The 12,735-nt window shown below is 39.4% G+C and overlaps 1 protein-coding gene across 1 annotated transcript; it reads left to right on the top strand.

The window, feature by feature from the left end:
* The first annotated feature begins 5,013 nt into the window (after positions 1-5,013).
* Positions 5,014-10,771, top strand: LOC311055327 (uncharacterized protein). The gene is made up of 12 exons (XM_084071475.1): positions 5,014-5,123; positions 5,380-5,581; positions 5,759-5,791; positions 6,111-6,190; positions 6,696-6,798; positions 7,284-7,316; positions 7,947-7,979; positions 8,212-8,445; positions 8,590-8,693; positions 8,785-8,947; positions 10,367-10,429; positions 10,530-10,771. Exons 1-11 carry the CDS (start codon positions 5,053-5,055, stop codon positions 10,409-10,411), a joined length of 1,101 nt encoding a protein of 366 aa, XP_083927601.1. The 5' UTR covers positions 5,014-5,052; the 3' UTR covers positions 10,412-10,429; positions 10,530-10,771.
* Positions 10,772-12,735: the final 1,964 nt, after the last annotated feature.

Here is a 12,735-nt window from a genome sequence, read left to right as displayed (position 1 = left end):
ATCAGAACCCTATTACATACCAGACCCGCTCAACTGATCTCCTGACACTCAAGGTTCTTTTTGCACAGACAGAGTTAGGCAAGACAGCATTTTCTGTCAGTGCTCCATCTGCCTGGAATGAGCTCCAGAGGCCCTTGAAAATCAAATCACTTCCATCTTTAGGTCATTTCAGGGAAATGACTTCCAACAATTTTGTTCAGGATTGTAACTGCTTTATTTAATTTAATTTTGGTAGATCTGTTCTAGTTCTTTGAGTATTTTAGTTTTTTTTGAGTGATTTCTGTATTCTGATTCATGCATCTTATGTTGCTGTATGTGAATGTCTATTCCTGTTGTTGATTACTGTGTTCTGTTTCTCGGCTACATTGAAAATGAGGGCCTGCCCCTCAACTGTACTCCGAGCTGAAATAAAGGTTATGATGATGATGAGGAATGAGGCCCAGGTGTGTCTCCAGACACCACGCCACTCCTCCAATCTCTACTCCACCCTCCATTACCAAGTAGGGCACTAAAAACACAATATGAGGCCACATAGGGCCGTAACAGTACTCAATGTATAACTATACATATATATATTACACTGTACTGAAAAATGACACCATTATCGCATTCTCTCAGCCACTGTTCGCTGTGGACACGCCACCTGCTGACTCCTGAAGATCTGATCAGTAAACCCAAACGGAATCTGCAGTTTTTTTTCTGTTTTTCAGTGGTGATTCAGGAGGAAAATCTGTGGGATTCTGCGGGGTGACTTTTTCAGGTTTTAGACAGTTATCCAGTACTATAATCAATGTGTTTGGAGCAAGAATAACAACCCTAAACATGCTAAATAAATCTTAAAGTACCACAAAGTAAGATCCATTAGTCAAACCTTTGATTTTGTCATTTTTTATTCAATACTAATTCACTCCTTCATGAACATTCTTTAGTACATATTGAATTCAAATAACAAATGTGCAATAAAATGTAAATTTGCCACTGAAATGCATTGGGAACAGGTAGATTAAACATTAATCTAAGAAAACAATAATTTACCAATGGGTCCAACATGAACATACATAAATTCATTCTCTAAATAATGTAATAAATACATAAATAAGTATAGTGCAAATGCGAGAACTGATATTTTTTTAGAACAATTTAAATAAAAAGAATTTATAATTAAACCACAGATGTTTGTTTTTTCTGTATGTATGCAAGTCTGTACATTGGAAAGGAACAGTTTACTTTAACTACTTACACTCTCTATTCTAAGACAAATAGACCTGAGTTGCAACTGTACTTTCCTTTACACGAATTCTCTCTCATAAAAATAGCCGATCTACAAGCTCACATCGCGCCGCATTGTGACACGTTGTGAGCTTGTAGATCTGCTATTTTTGGCTAATGTTATCCCCAGAATATGGATGCTGGATTTTCTTTTTTTTAATTAAAAGGAGGGGAAAAAAGAACATTTTACATAATCGTTAAACATACATTAATTCATTTGTTCAATAAATACATTTGGAACAAATATATACAACAGATATAGTGCTTGTTCAAGAGAGGATACAAAGCACTTCCGGAACATTAAATAATCATTGAAAAACAGATGATTGTTTTTTTCTGCAAGTCTATGCATTTGAAAAGAACAACTTTAACATTCTATACAAGACAAGGCAACATTTAACAACCATTAAAGCGTGAGTGAGTCAGTCAGTCAGTCAGTCAGTCAGTCAGTCAGTCAGTCAGTCAGTCAGTCAGTCAGCCTGAGGCTTTCAGCCAGGCATTCTGAGTCAGTCAGTCAGTCAGTCTGTGGCTTTCAGTCAGGCAGTCAGTCAGCCAGCCAGCCAGATAGCCAGCCTCTGGCTTTCAGTCAGTCAGTGGGGGTTATTCTGCCGACAGTTGAATTTGGCAATAAGCATCATTGTAATGTTGTGTTCAGTCAGGCTCCGTCGGTACTGTGTAAGCAGCATAGTGTAATGTGAGAAAAGACTCAACATCCACTGAGGTAGCGGGGTGATGGAGGTACAATGATGCTAGTGGGGCAAGAGTGGGCATTCTGTCCTCCCTGGCAGCCCACCACTCCACAGGACTGACATACTCAGCATCACTCTAGTCCATGTGGACGTAACGATGTCATTCCTCAGCTGACACAAGGGTAAGGGCAGGGGCCACCTGGACATAGTCCTGAATGTTCTTTCTTAGACCAGCCAATTGCTTGGTAAAACACTGGGAGGGCTTTGAAGAGATCCATGCTGGGGTGTCTCTCCATCACAGCCTGCAGCTTTGCAGAGCAGTTAGCCATGGTCTTCTGGAAGAGCTGAGAGTAGGCATCATGCTCATTCTCATCCAGCTCCCCCAGCTGCTCTTTGGTCCCAGGATGCCAGTCTTCAGCCCCTGCACTGCAGCCGTATTCAAACATGTAGAGGTTGTCAAGTTGACCATGGATAGTGGCAGCAGAAGGGTTGGATGTCTCCTGTTGAGGAGATGTGCCAGACATGTGATGTGTCTGGAGTTGGGGAACAGGCCATGAAGAATGATGTTGAAGGCTTTCTTCATGTAGCTTGCTGAGTCTGTGACAAAAGCCCACACGTCACTGAGGTTGATGTTGTAGCTGTTGAGGCAAGAGATGACTGCCTGTGACACAGTGTTGAAGTTGACTCTCTCAAGGAACACAATATCTGATGTCAGAGATGGCTCGCCAACGGGTTGCAGAAGAATTCCGAGGACACAGCGACCACAGGCATCTGTTGTCTCATCTAATAAAACATAGATGGCCTTTCACTCCACCGCACTCTTGATATCCTCCACATACTGAGGTAACAGCTCTAGCAGGTAGTCTGAGCGGAAGTGGGACAGAGCTGGAAGGGATCCTCCCTGCTTTGCAGCCAGTGTGGGAGCTTTCTCAAGGGGAATATCTGCCTCAACCAGTCTTAGTAAAACTCCAGCACAAACTCCTTCCTCTCAGCAGTAGATGGGGTCTTGGAGAGGCAGGCAGCCAGAGTTTGAGTCCTCGGTCGTACTGGAAAACAAAGAAAGGTTCGATAATGTAAAATAAACACAGTATCATTGTACAGAAAATCAAATAATAATGCAAACCTACTGTAAGCTCACATATACAAGCCCCTCACAAATATCTGCCTTTCAGGTGTGTATTGTTGAGTGCTGGTCACAATGAAGCGCCTCTACCTCACTAATAACATAATACAGCTTTATTTTCTTTACAATTATCATACTAAACACATTACTGTCAATAGTAAGAACTGCAGTAGTGCACACATGAACCAAACTTCTCTGTCTTCATATTTGATTAAATGTTCTCACTACTCACAAAAATGTACATTACAGGTTGAGCATAATCATCCTGGCTGCTAGACTAGGTATATGTAACAAAACAAAGCAAACTGAAAACGAGTATTTTTTGTAACCATCACTGGTTACAAAAAACATTCTCAATAGTCTTAGACTATTGAGAAGCAGTTGCAGTTGGGGAACAGGCCATGACCAGGGGTCTTCAAGAGGGGGTCCGGGATCCCTAGGGGATCCTCAGTGTTACTACAGAGGGGCCCAAATCTTTGCGTTACATTAACCACTTCAACCCTAGCATCCCTATTCTGAGGGGAACATTAGCAGAAAATAGCAGATCTACAAGCTCACAATGCACAACTTAACATGAATCCAACACATTAGTGCTGTCAAACAAGTCTATGAAGCTGTCTATGAAATATATGAAGATGTTTAACGTGCAACACAATTTTATACAATATGCAGTGAGGGGGTCCCTGCTTCATCTCTTAAGAGGTCCTTGGCCTGGAAAACATTGAAGACCCCTGGTCTACTATTCTCCTCTATGGGCTATATTTCTTAAGATAAGCACTAAAGCCGATTTACATAAAATAAAACTATTGTTTCTCTTTATGACGCTGCAGCTGTCGTCCCTCTGCCTTGCCTGGCCACTGTGGCCAGTGTTGCAAAAAATAAATAAAGTAATTTCATCAACTTACCAGTGAGCGTGGGTCTGAACACCGAGATAATATGAATGGAGCTGGACGGAGCAGCAGAGTGATTGGAAGATTGCTTTGCGGCGATATCAAAGCGTGACGTTACGACCTCACCAAGATGGCGCGTAGCGAGGGGGTGGAGACTCGGCTCCGCCCCCTCCCTATCCGTAACTTTGTATAATAATGCATATGAATGATCGATAATTAAAAAACAGGTAATTTTCCGTTTTCCATTCATGTAGATGAAAGGCTAGAATTGAAAATCAAGCCAATTTTCGATTTTTGATTCTGGATTTCACATTGAATAATAGACTGAACGCAAGATACGGGCTTATAAAGTAATACTTGATATCTTGGCAAAAATTGTGTTTAACAAAAAAATAAAGTTAAAAAACGGGTCAATTTCCGTTTTCCATTCATGAGATGAAGCCAATTTCTTATTGTCGATTTTGGGACTTAAGAACGGATATAAACTGAACGGACAATTTCCGATTTTCGATTTTGGGATTTTATTTTGAAAATCAACTGAACGCTACGTACACGGATTTCGCAGGTACATTTACAAGTATTTACAATTTTCAGTACTTTTACTTCTACTCCACTAAATCTCAGAGGCAAATATTGTACTTTTACTTACTTACTTTTTTTTATTTTTCGATTATTATTACAAAACATACAATACACACTTCAGCCCTATACATTTCGGCCATTTGAAAATTGCTCACAATGCATCGCAATGCTTAAGATCTGCTATTTTCAAAAGATTTGTATACATTTGAAAACTTGTGAAATGAGACATTCTGCAAAATGACTACTTTCTACTATTGGTACTATAAGTACATTTTTATACCAATACTTTTGTACTTTTACTCAAGTACATTTACCATACAGGACTTTTACTTGTAACAGTATTTCTACATTGCAGTTTTCATACTTTTATATTAGTAAAATATTTGGGTACTTTTTCCACTAGGGGCACTATTGCAATACATGATCACAGGAAGAAAAGACAAAAATCACAACATCCGGTTTGTCTTGTTTCCTCTGTAATGTTAAAGTTATTTTCGAAATGGGCAGGCAGCGTAAATGTAGTGCATTTAACTGCACAAATAAGACACGGACCAGTGTGAAGTTTTTTAAGTAAGTATTTTATGTCCCTATGCCAAAGTAAGCTCAGCTGAGTCTAATCTGTAAAGCGTTGGGTGGTCAGTGGGCTGAGATGCTTTCGTCTGTTATTGAAGTGCAGTGTTTGACCGTTTGACGGCAAAACAATTGGTATCCCATTTCAGTTGGCACTGCCAAATTAAGTGTTCATTGTGGTTAATTTTCGTTGGCAAAGTGTTTGAATGCTGTCTGCGTTTAAGATTCATTTCATCTAATGTTTTGTCATGTCTAGGTTTCCACTGCACAGTCCTCAAAGACTCAAAAGATGGCTCATCAATATGAAGCAGGAAGATTGGCAACCCTCTCATTTACATATGCTGTGCATTGATCACTTTGAGGATCAGGACATTGATAGATCTGGCAGATTTGTAAAACTTCGAGAATTTGCAGTGCCTACCATATTCTCGTTCCCAGAGCACAAGGAGAAAAGGAAGGTACGACCATCAAAACTATTATGAATGGGAGAGACGTCAATTAAGCCAAGAAGACTGTTTTCATTGAAAAATAACAGCAATTGATCCGTTCTGTCAAATAAGTAAGCTGAGGTACTTTCTAATGGGTTCTTGTACAGTATTATTACAACCCCCTCACTGTAATTCTCTCTAATTTAGGCTGCCATCAACCCAAAAAGTAGGAGAAATAAGGTAATGAGATGTTGCTTTTATTAAAGTGTTCATTAAACAGACTACTGGTGATCAACTGTGTTCTAATTTGCCACACCAATTTAAACAACAATTAGCTCCAATATCATACAACATGACTTGAATACATGTTTTATTAATCTGTGCTGTACTTGTCATTATAAAGCTCATTTAACATTGAACAACTAACACAGCTAGCCTAAACAATGTCTACTTCTCAATCTCATGTGTCTTATACTGTGTAGTGGAGCAATGGTGTTAGTTGTTACCTAACGTAACCTAATGTACTTGGAAATATTATGTCTCTGTATTCTAAACAAAGGGACCTGCTTCTTCTACATCAAATGGAAAGCCAGGTATACAGAACAAAGGGCCATGCCAGGCGATCAAACCGACTCCACGGTGAGCATCATCTGATACCGATTTCTTATTGTCTTTTGAGTGTTTTTGGTAAATCATGGCTCAGACCTTTTTGTGTTTTATTTAGCAATGATGTAGAATAGATATTAACCCATTAAGACCTGGAACTGTGTCATTTTTAGATTTGAGCTAAAAAGCATTATTTTACACTTTGGGCTATTTTTGAAAAAACGTGAAAATCTTTGAATATATATATTTTTAAAGTGAACATTTTTAACTCAAATCTTTGCTTCTGGGGGTCCCTGGAACAACATATTTTGAGATGGGGGTCCGCGGCCAAATACATATCATTTTGGGGGTCCTTGACATGAAAAAGATTGAGCACCACTGATACAGAAACATACGATTTTCAGAATACTGTTGAGATTTAGGAGACATGTAGAATCGGCTTCAGATCTTAATGGGTTAATAGATATTGTTGATGTAATATCTAATCCACAGATTTTTCATAATCGTTACATTGTTTTCTTCTGCTTTTATGGATCAGTTACCCTAAGAAGGTTGTCAAATGGTCCATCATAACAGATGAAGCGCTGGTGCAGATTGAATCCTTCCCATATTTCTTTCATGGTGATTACTGTAAACCACAGGTAAAGGCTGCATACTGTATGTGAGTTGGTACAATACATTTTGCTGTATATTTATTTTATTCAGATTGTGCAAAATATGTATCATGAGAAGTGCAAACATTTTACAATAAGCCCCCCCCCAACCCATCTCACCCCTTTTCCCCCAACCCCCCTACAATCACTACAGTACGTACACATACACACAAGCACAACAACATAGACTATGTATTGTACTGTATATTCAGTGAGGAAAAACATAAAAATACTATTTGAATCAAATTAATGAAAAAAAGGTGAAAACAAGTAAATAAACCTTAGAGTAATTGGTATTAGATATCAACAGTGATACTAGCCCTAGAACAGCTGTGATATTACGTACATTTAATGCATTCCATATACACAGCCATACACATAACTGGGCGTTTTAATTTGTAACCATGTACATCTATCAACAGGATATTCAGTGGGCTCCATTTTAATTTGTAACCATGTACATCTATCAACAGGATATTCAGTGGGCTCCAGATCATAATGTCAAAGTAAGTATAAGTTTGTGCTGCCTGGTTGAATGCTCTATTCTGATTGGTTAGTCACACTCACAACATTCTGCTGTCCATTGTTTCTCGATAGCGGAAATAATGCCCAATTACAGACCGTTCACAATAAGCCCATTTGCAAAACCTGCGACAAGCAACTGTATAATGTATTGGACTATTTTAACTGAAGCAATTAAATCAATACAAATGTTGTCGTTATTTAAAAAGATTAATTTATTTTATTAAGTAGCCGTGTAGTAAGCGGCTTAGTGTACAGCAAGGTGGTCATTATTGAGAAATAAATGCCTTCATGGTGATTCAATACCCCTTCGCCTCGGGTCTTGGTCCTGAATCATCGAAAATTGTCGAAAATCATTTCTCAATAATGACCGCCTTGCTGTTCACTGTCCTATATACAGTATATAGTATACTGTATGTATGTGTGTGTGTGTGTGTGTGTGTGTGTGTGTGTGTGTGTGTGTGTGTGTGTGTGTGTGTGTGTGTGTGTGTGTGTGTGTGTGTGTGTGTGTGTGTGTGTGTGTTTTATGTATTAACCTGTTTCTGTATGGAGCTTACTTTATACTGTATAATACTCATATTTCATCAAATGCTGTTGTGTATTTTCCCATGCAGACAGAGTGTGAACAATCTGGAAACATAATAGAGGTAGGCACTTTTTCAACATGATTTTGCTCTCCAAGACCCCTCAGTACGGGGTTACAAATTGTAACTCCTACAAGGTAAAATCCTGTGCTCTTAATTTATCAATTTGTAACTCAGAGAGTGCACAAATATAACCAAATGGACCCTTACTTATTTGGTTGCATTTGTACCCTCTCAGAGTTAAATGAACACTCAGAATTTGACTATACTGCACATTATAATTACCTCCCCTTAGGTGAAAAAGCCATGGCAGTGGCTTGGTGTGGATGTCAGAGGACCCTTGCCTGCAACGCTGAATGAACACAAATACATATTGACTGTGACAGACTACTACTCTAAGTGGTTGGAAGCCATGCCAATGCAGTCGTGTGTGTCCTCACAAATTGCAGGACACATCAAGGTCATCATTTCTCACTTTGGCTTCCCTTTTAGGATACTCTCTCGACTACCTCAGGACATAGTTGAAGAAGTGAGCTCCCATGGCCATGTCATTGTTCCTATGCGTCTTTTAGATACATTATTTTTAATGCTGCATGCTATTGCTATAATATTGACTTGAGAGTGGCCTATATCTTGTGTACATAAGAATGAACTGTGAATGTATTTCCTGTAGATCAACAGAGACTTGAAAGAAATGCTGAAAATCAGTGTCTCTCTTGTGGTCCATCATCGGCAGACTGGGACTGTGGACCTGGTCACACAGCACTTGATTGACAGGTCTTTGATCCCAGCACTTTGTGAATTATTAATACAGTACAGCTTGGATTCAGAGACACATTCCTACATCTGAATCATTATGTCCCAACAGTATGGTAGCTGATCTAATGCAGCATGGAGCTGACTGGGACGTGCACCTCCCTGCCAAGGTCTTCAGCCTGTGCTTCAAGGAACACTCAGAGACCAAGGAGAGGCCTTTCTCAATGCTTTGCTGTAAAGGACTGCAGCCTGTTCATGCCCCCAGGGCACTGAATGTAAGTCATAATTCCAACATAGCCTCAGTCTTTGAAAAGCAGACTTAGGGCTGGTACACACTGCAGGACATTAGGTCCGATATTGCTGTCGCTGACATTTTTTGGCGCTCGCCGACAAAACCTCCCGACCTGACGCAGATCGGCCTTTGATCGGCGAGATAATGCTCGGTGTGTGTGAAAGGCTCCGCGACACGATATGGCCGCGATTCTCCGCTCTGCGACGGCTTTCCGACCGTTTTCAGATATCTAAATTGTTAGATATTCATCTCTGTCTGGGACAGGACAATAGACAATATCATACACTATGAAGCACCTTGCGAGGAGATGCACGCTACAGCCAATGAGAGCATATTATAGCCACCGTGGCTATGGAAGGTCTGTGGACCTGACCACAACAAACACATCCCCCGCATAGTTACCGTCCAGTCCTTTATTAAGTTAAACATTATTATAAAACAGAATGAGAGTGAACGAGCGTGCTCAAAGGGGGCCGGGGCTGTTTATTTGAGACTATTGCACAGAGATAGAGAGAAAGAGAGAAAGACACAGAGAGCGAGCGATCTGTAGTATGTGTGTGTGTGTGTGTGTGTGTGTGTGTGTGTGTGTCGTTGTCTGTGTTGCCAGATTTTGCGAGAGAAATAAGCAACCAGGTTTGTGAAAACAAGCCCAACAAAAGCGACTATGAGCAATTTAAGCCTATATACAAATACATTGGATACTTGAAAATAGACGATCTACAAGCTCACGTTGTAGATAGGCTATTTTTAAAGAAGACATTTGGGGGGGGGGGGGTGGAATATTTACAAAATCCACACAGATCTTGAATGGGGGTCTATGGCGCAACATGTTTTCAGAAGGGGGAGGTCTGCGCCTCTGTGGACAATTCATTATTATTATTAATTTGGGGGTCCTTGCCATGAAAATGTTTGAGAACAACTGGTTCAAACAACATTAGGAAACAAGGCCAAAAAAGCAACTACACTTTCAAGCAACTTTACAGAAAAACAATCCCAAAGTCGCTTATAATAAGCAGACATGGCAAGTCTGCCACTGACTGCTTCTGCGCTCTTGACGAGCGAGCGAGAGAGGGGGGAGAGGGAGAGGGAGAGAGCCATATCACGGGATACGTCGATTAAAATGAATTGGAATAAACACAAATGTATGTATTGGGTCTGACTCTGGAGATAGCATCCTAGTGAACTATCCTACAGTGTGTCAGCCCTTGTCGGGGATCAATCGTGTTGTGAAGACCGCAACGATATTATGACAGCCGATTTCAAGAAATAAACTCCTGCAATGTGTTATGCTTAACGATCAGATGACCCCCCGAGCACTTTAATGTCCTGCAGTGTGTACCAGCCCTTAGGGTGGTGGTGGGGGAGACATTTTAAAATGTGTTCTTTCTACTCTGCTTCACAGTATGACTACTCCAAGATACAGGACAGTGCTTTTGTTGTTCATTAGATATTTCAGTTGGATTGGGTGAGTTGAGTAGTATTTTAAAAACAATAAATCAATAAATACAAAAATAATTTTATCCATATTGTTTTAAATTTATATTTTATTTTGTTTTTGTTTCTAGTGTTGTCATGACCAAAATAAAGACGAATTTGGCTGGACAAATGTGAACATAAATTAGGAGAGAGGGCTGGAGGGAAAGACGATAAAATGACATCGTCCTTCTCTGATTTGTGGACTTCCACGTTATCTTCTACACTACCAACACTGGTCATATAGTTTTGTGTTTTCTGAGGAAATTGAGTGTTACTGATTCACTTCTCCTTTCCATGTAAGGCTGGGTATTGGAGCCTGCTACATTTGAATAAAAAAGTTGTTGTAATCAGTTTCATTTGCTAAAGCTAGTCCATTTTGTTTCACTCCATTTTATTGAGTTCTGTGATTCCAAAGATAGATTGCTGTTTTGTGAAATGTATTGTGGAGAGCAAGAAACCCATTGATATTTTAGTTCTTGCATTAGGAGGAGGTACGTTATTGTTGAGATGAAATTCTGCATTATGGCTCTTTCTCATTTCCAGGGACACTACCTAATCAGCTAGGACTAGGATTTTTAGGAAACATGGCCTCTTATAACCGTCTCATTACAGTATGAATAGGATACATCTAGGTTAATTGACTTGTCAAACTTTCAAGGAAACATACGGTAGTTTTTTTTGCAAGTAGGACAAACTACGCATTCCAACAAAAGACTATTAATTGAAATCTTTATTGACATTAGGGGTAAGAAAGACAATGGAATATATAAAATCATGGCTAGATAATTAAACCGTTATTGTTTCCCGGAGGGAAATGCAGGTATCATAGCATCAATAGCAACAAAGTTAAAACACGAGGTACAGGTAAAAGTAAAAAGAAAATTAAAAAAAAATAGTTAGGCTTAGGCTTAGATAGTCATGGGCTGGGCAATTAACTGACGATATATCAAAACCAATATTTAGAACCAATAAATGTCTAATTGAATAATTGAAGCAAGGTTTTTTATGTACGGTATATTTTTTATATCAATGAATCGACACAATTGTTTTATTTTAATAATAGACTAAATTGATTAGTCTGAGTGATACTTTCTGGTACAACATTTGTGAAAAGCTAATTTGGCGATGAGCTGGCCTACTCATCGCAAAATTAGACATTGTGAGCTTGTAGATCTGCTATTTTCATTATTTTTTTCATAATCGTTCATTAATCGTAATCTAGTCAAAAGTTTGCAATATAAGCGATATTGATTTGAAATATCGCCCAGCCCTAATTCTGGCACACGCACAATGGGTCTCTTAATGAATGTTTGCACAGTCTATCAACAGTGAGTGAATATACATACAGTATGACTGAATTATGTCTATCAACAATTAATATATATATAAATTAATATGAACTATTAATGAGTATGAATGAATATAAGAACTGTATCAGAATAATTATACAGTTTGTACATTCTGAGTTTATCAAAGGTCTATTAACATTGAATATATGTATTCAATATATGTACTGTACAGTCTATAAACAAGCATGTCAATGTTCGGCAATGTAAATCCTAGTACTCTGTGTGCCAGCGTTGGCTGGAGTCAGTTGTCAAAAAGTCAATATTCAGCGCAGGTCTGGACGTTCACATAGGAGTCAAGTGATGATGGCAGCTGACAAAATGACTGGCCATGTCCCTTTGTGGTGTGCTGAGGAGGGATGAGTCTGTGGTTGAATGTGCTCCTCATTCTTGCCAGCTCATCAAAGAGAGGATGGAGGGGTTAGCGCTTCATCCAGTTAAACTCCAGCTATGTTTGTTGGCATCCCTTGTGTTAATGTTACCCCTCACCCACCCCCACCATGCAAAGGCAAAGAAGACAATGGCTACTACAGACTGGTAAAACGTGTAGCAGCCTGTTGCACACATTGAAGGACCGTCCTGAGCCACCTCAGAAAGAACAGCCTGTTCTGTCCCTTCCTGGAGAGGACCTCAGTGTTGTCAGTTCAGTCCAGTTTGTTCATTGTCTGCTTTTTAAGCCATCCAAACTGTAAAGAAACAAATGAACATCATTATTGTTCAACTCACACAATTACAGAAAGTGATCTGAGCCACTGTATATTTTATTGTGAATATAACCCATGAACATTACTTTGCATTGTAGGAAATCACAAAGACAACTGCATTCATCAGCATTGAGGCCCGACCACCACCAAAGAGAGTTCATTCATTCGAGTGGCAACACTGTCTGTCCACATGGGACATTATCACTGAGGTTGCAGAACTCAAGTTTTGATGACATAACTGCTTG

The sequence above is a fragment of the Gymnoscopelus microlampas genome (genome assembly GCF_963454915.1).
Source record: "Gymnoscopelus microlampas genome assembly, chromosome: 11".
NCBI lineage: Eukaryota > Metazoa > Chordata > Actinopteri > Myctophiformes > Myctophidae > Gymnoscopelus > Gymnoscopelus microlampas.
This window is presented reverse-complemented; position numbering and strand designations above follow the sequence as displayed.

What these genes read in the sequence shown, in the direction of transcription:
- LOC311055327 (XM_084071475.1), top strand. Translation starts at nt 5,053, where the DNA reads ATGGGCAGGCAGCGTAAATGTAGTGCATTTAACTGCACAAATAAGACA. An exon ending in GCGATCAAACCGACTCCACG is followed by an intron (nt 6,191 to 6,695) that starts GTGAGCATCATC and finishes TTTATGGATCAG; the next exon opens with TTACCCTAAGAAGGTTGTCA. An exon ending in AATCTGGAAACATAATAGAG is followed by an intron (nt 7,980 to 8,211) that starts GTAGGCACTTTT and finishes ACCTCCCCTTAG; the next exon opens with GTGAAAAAGCCATGGCAGTG.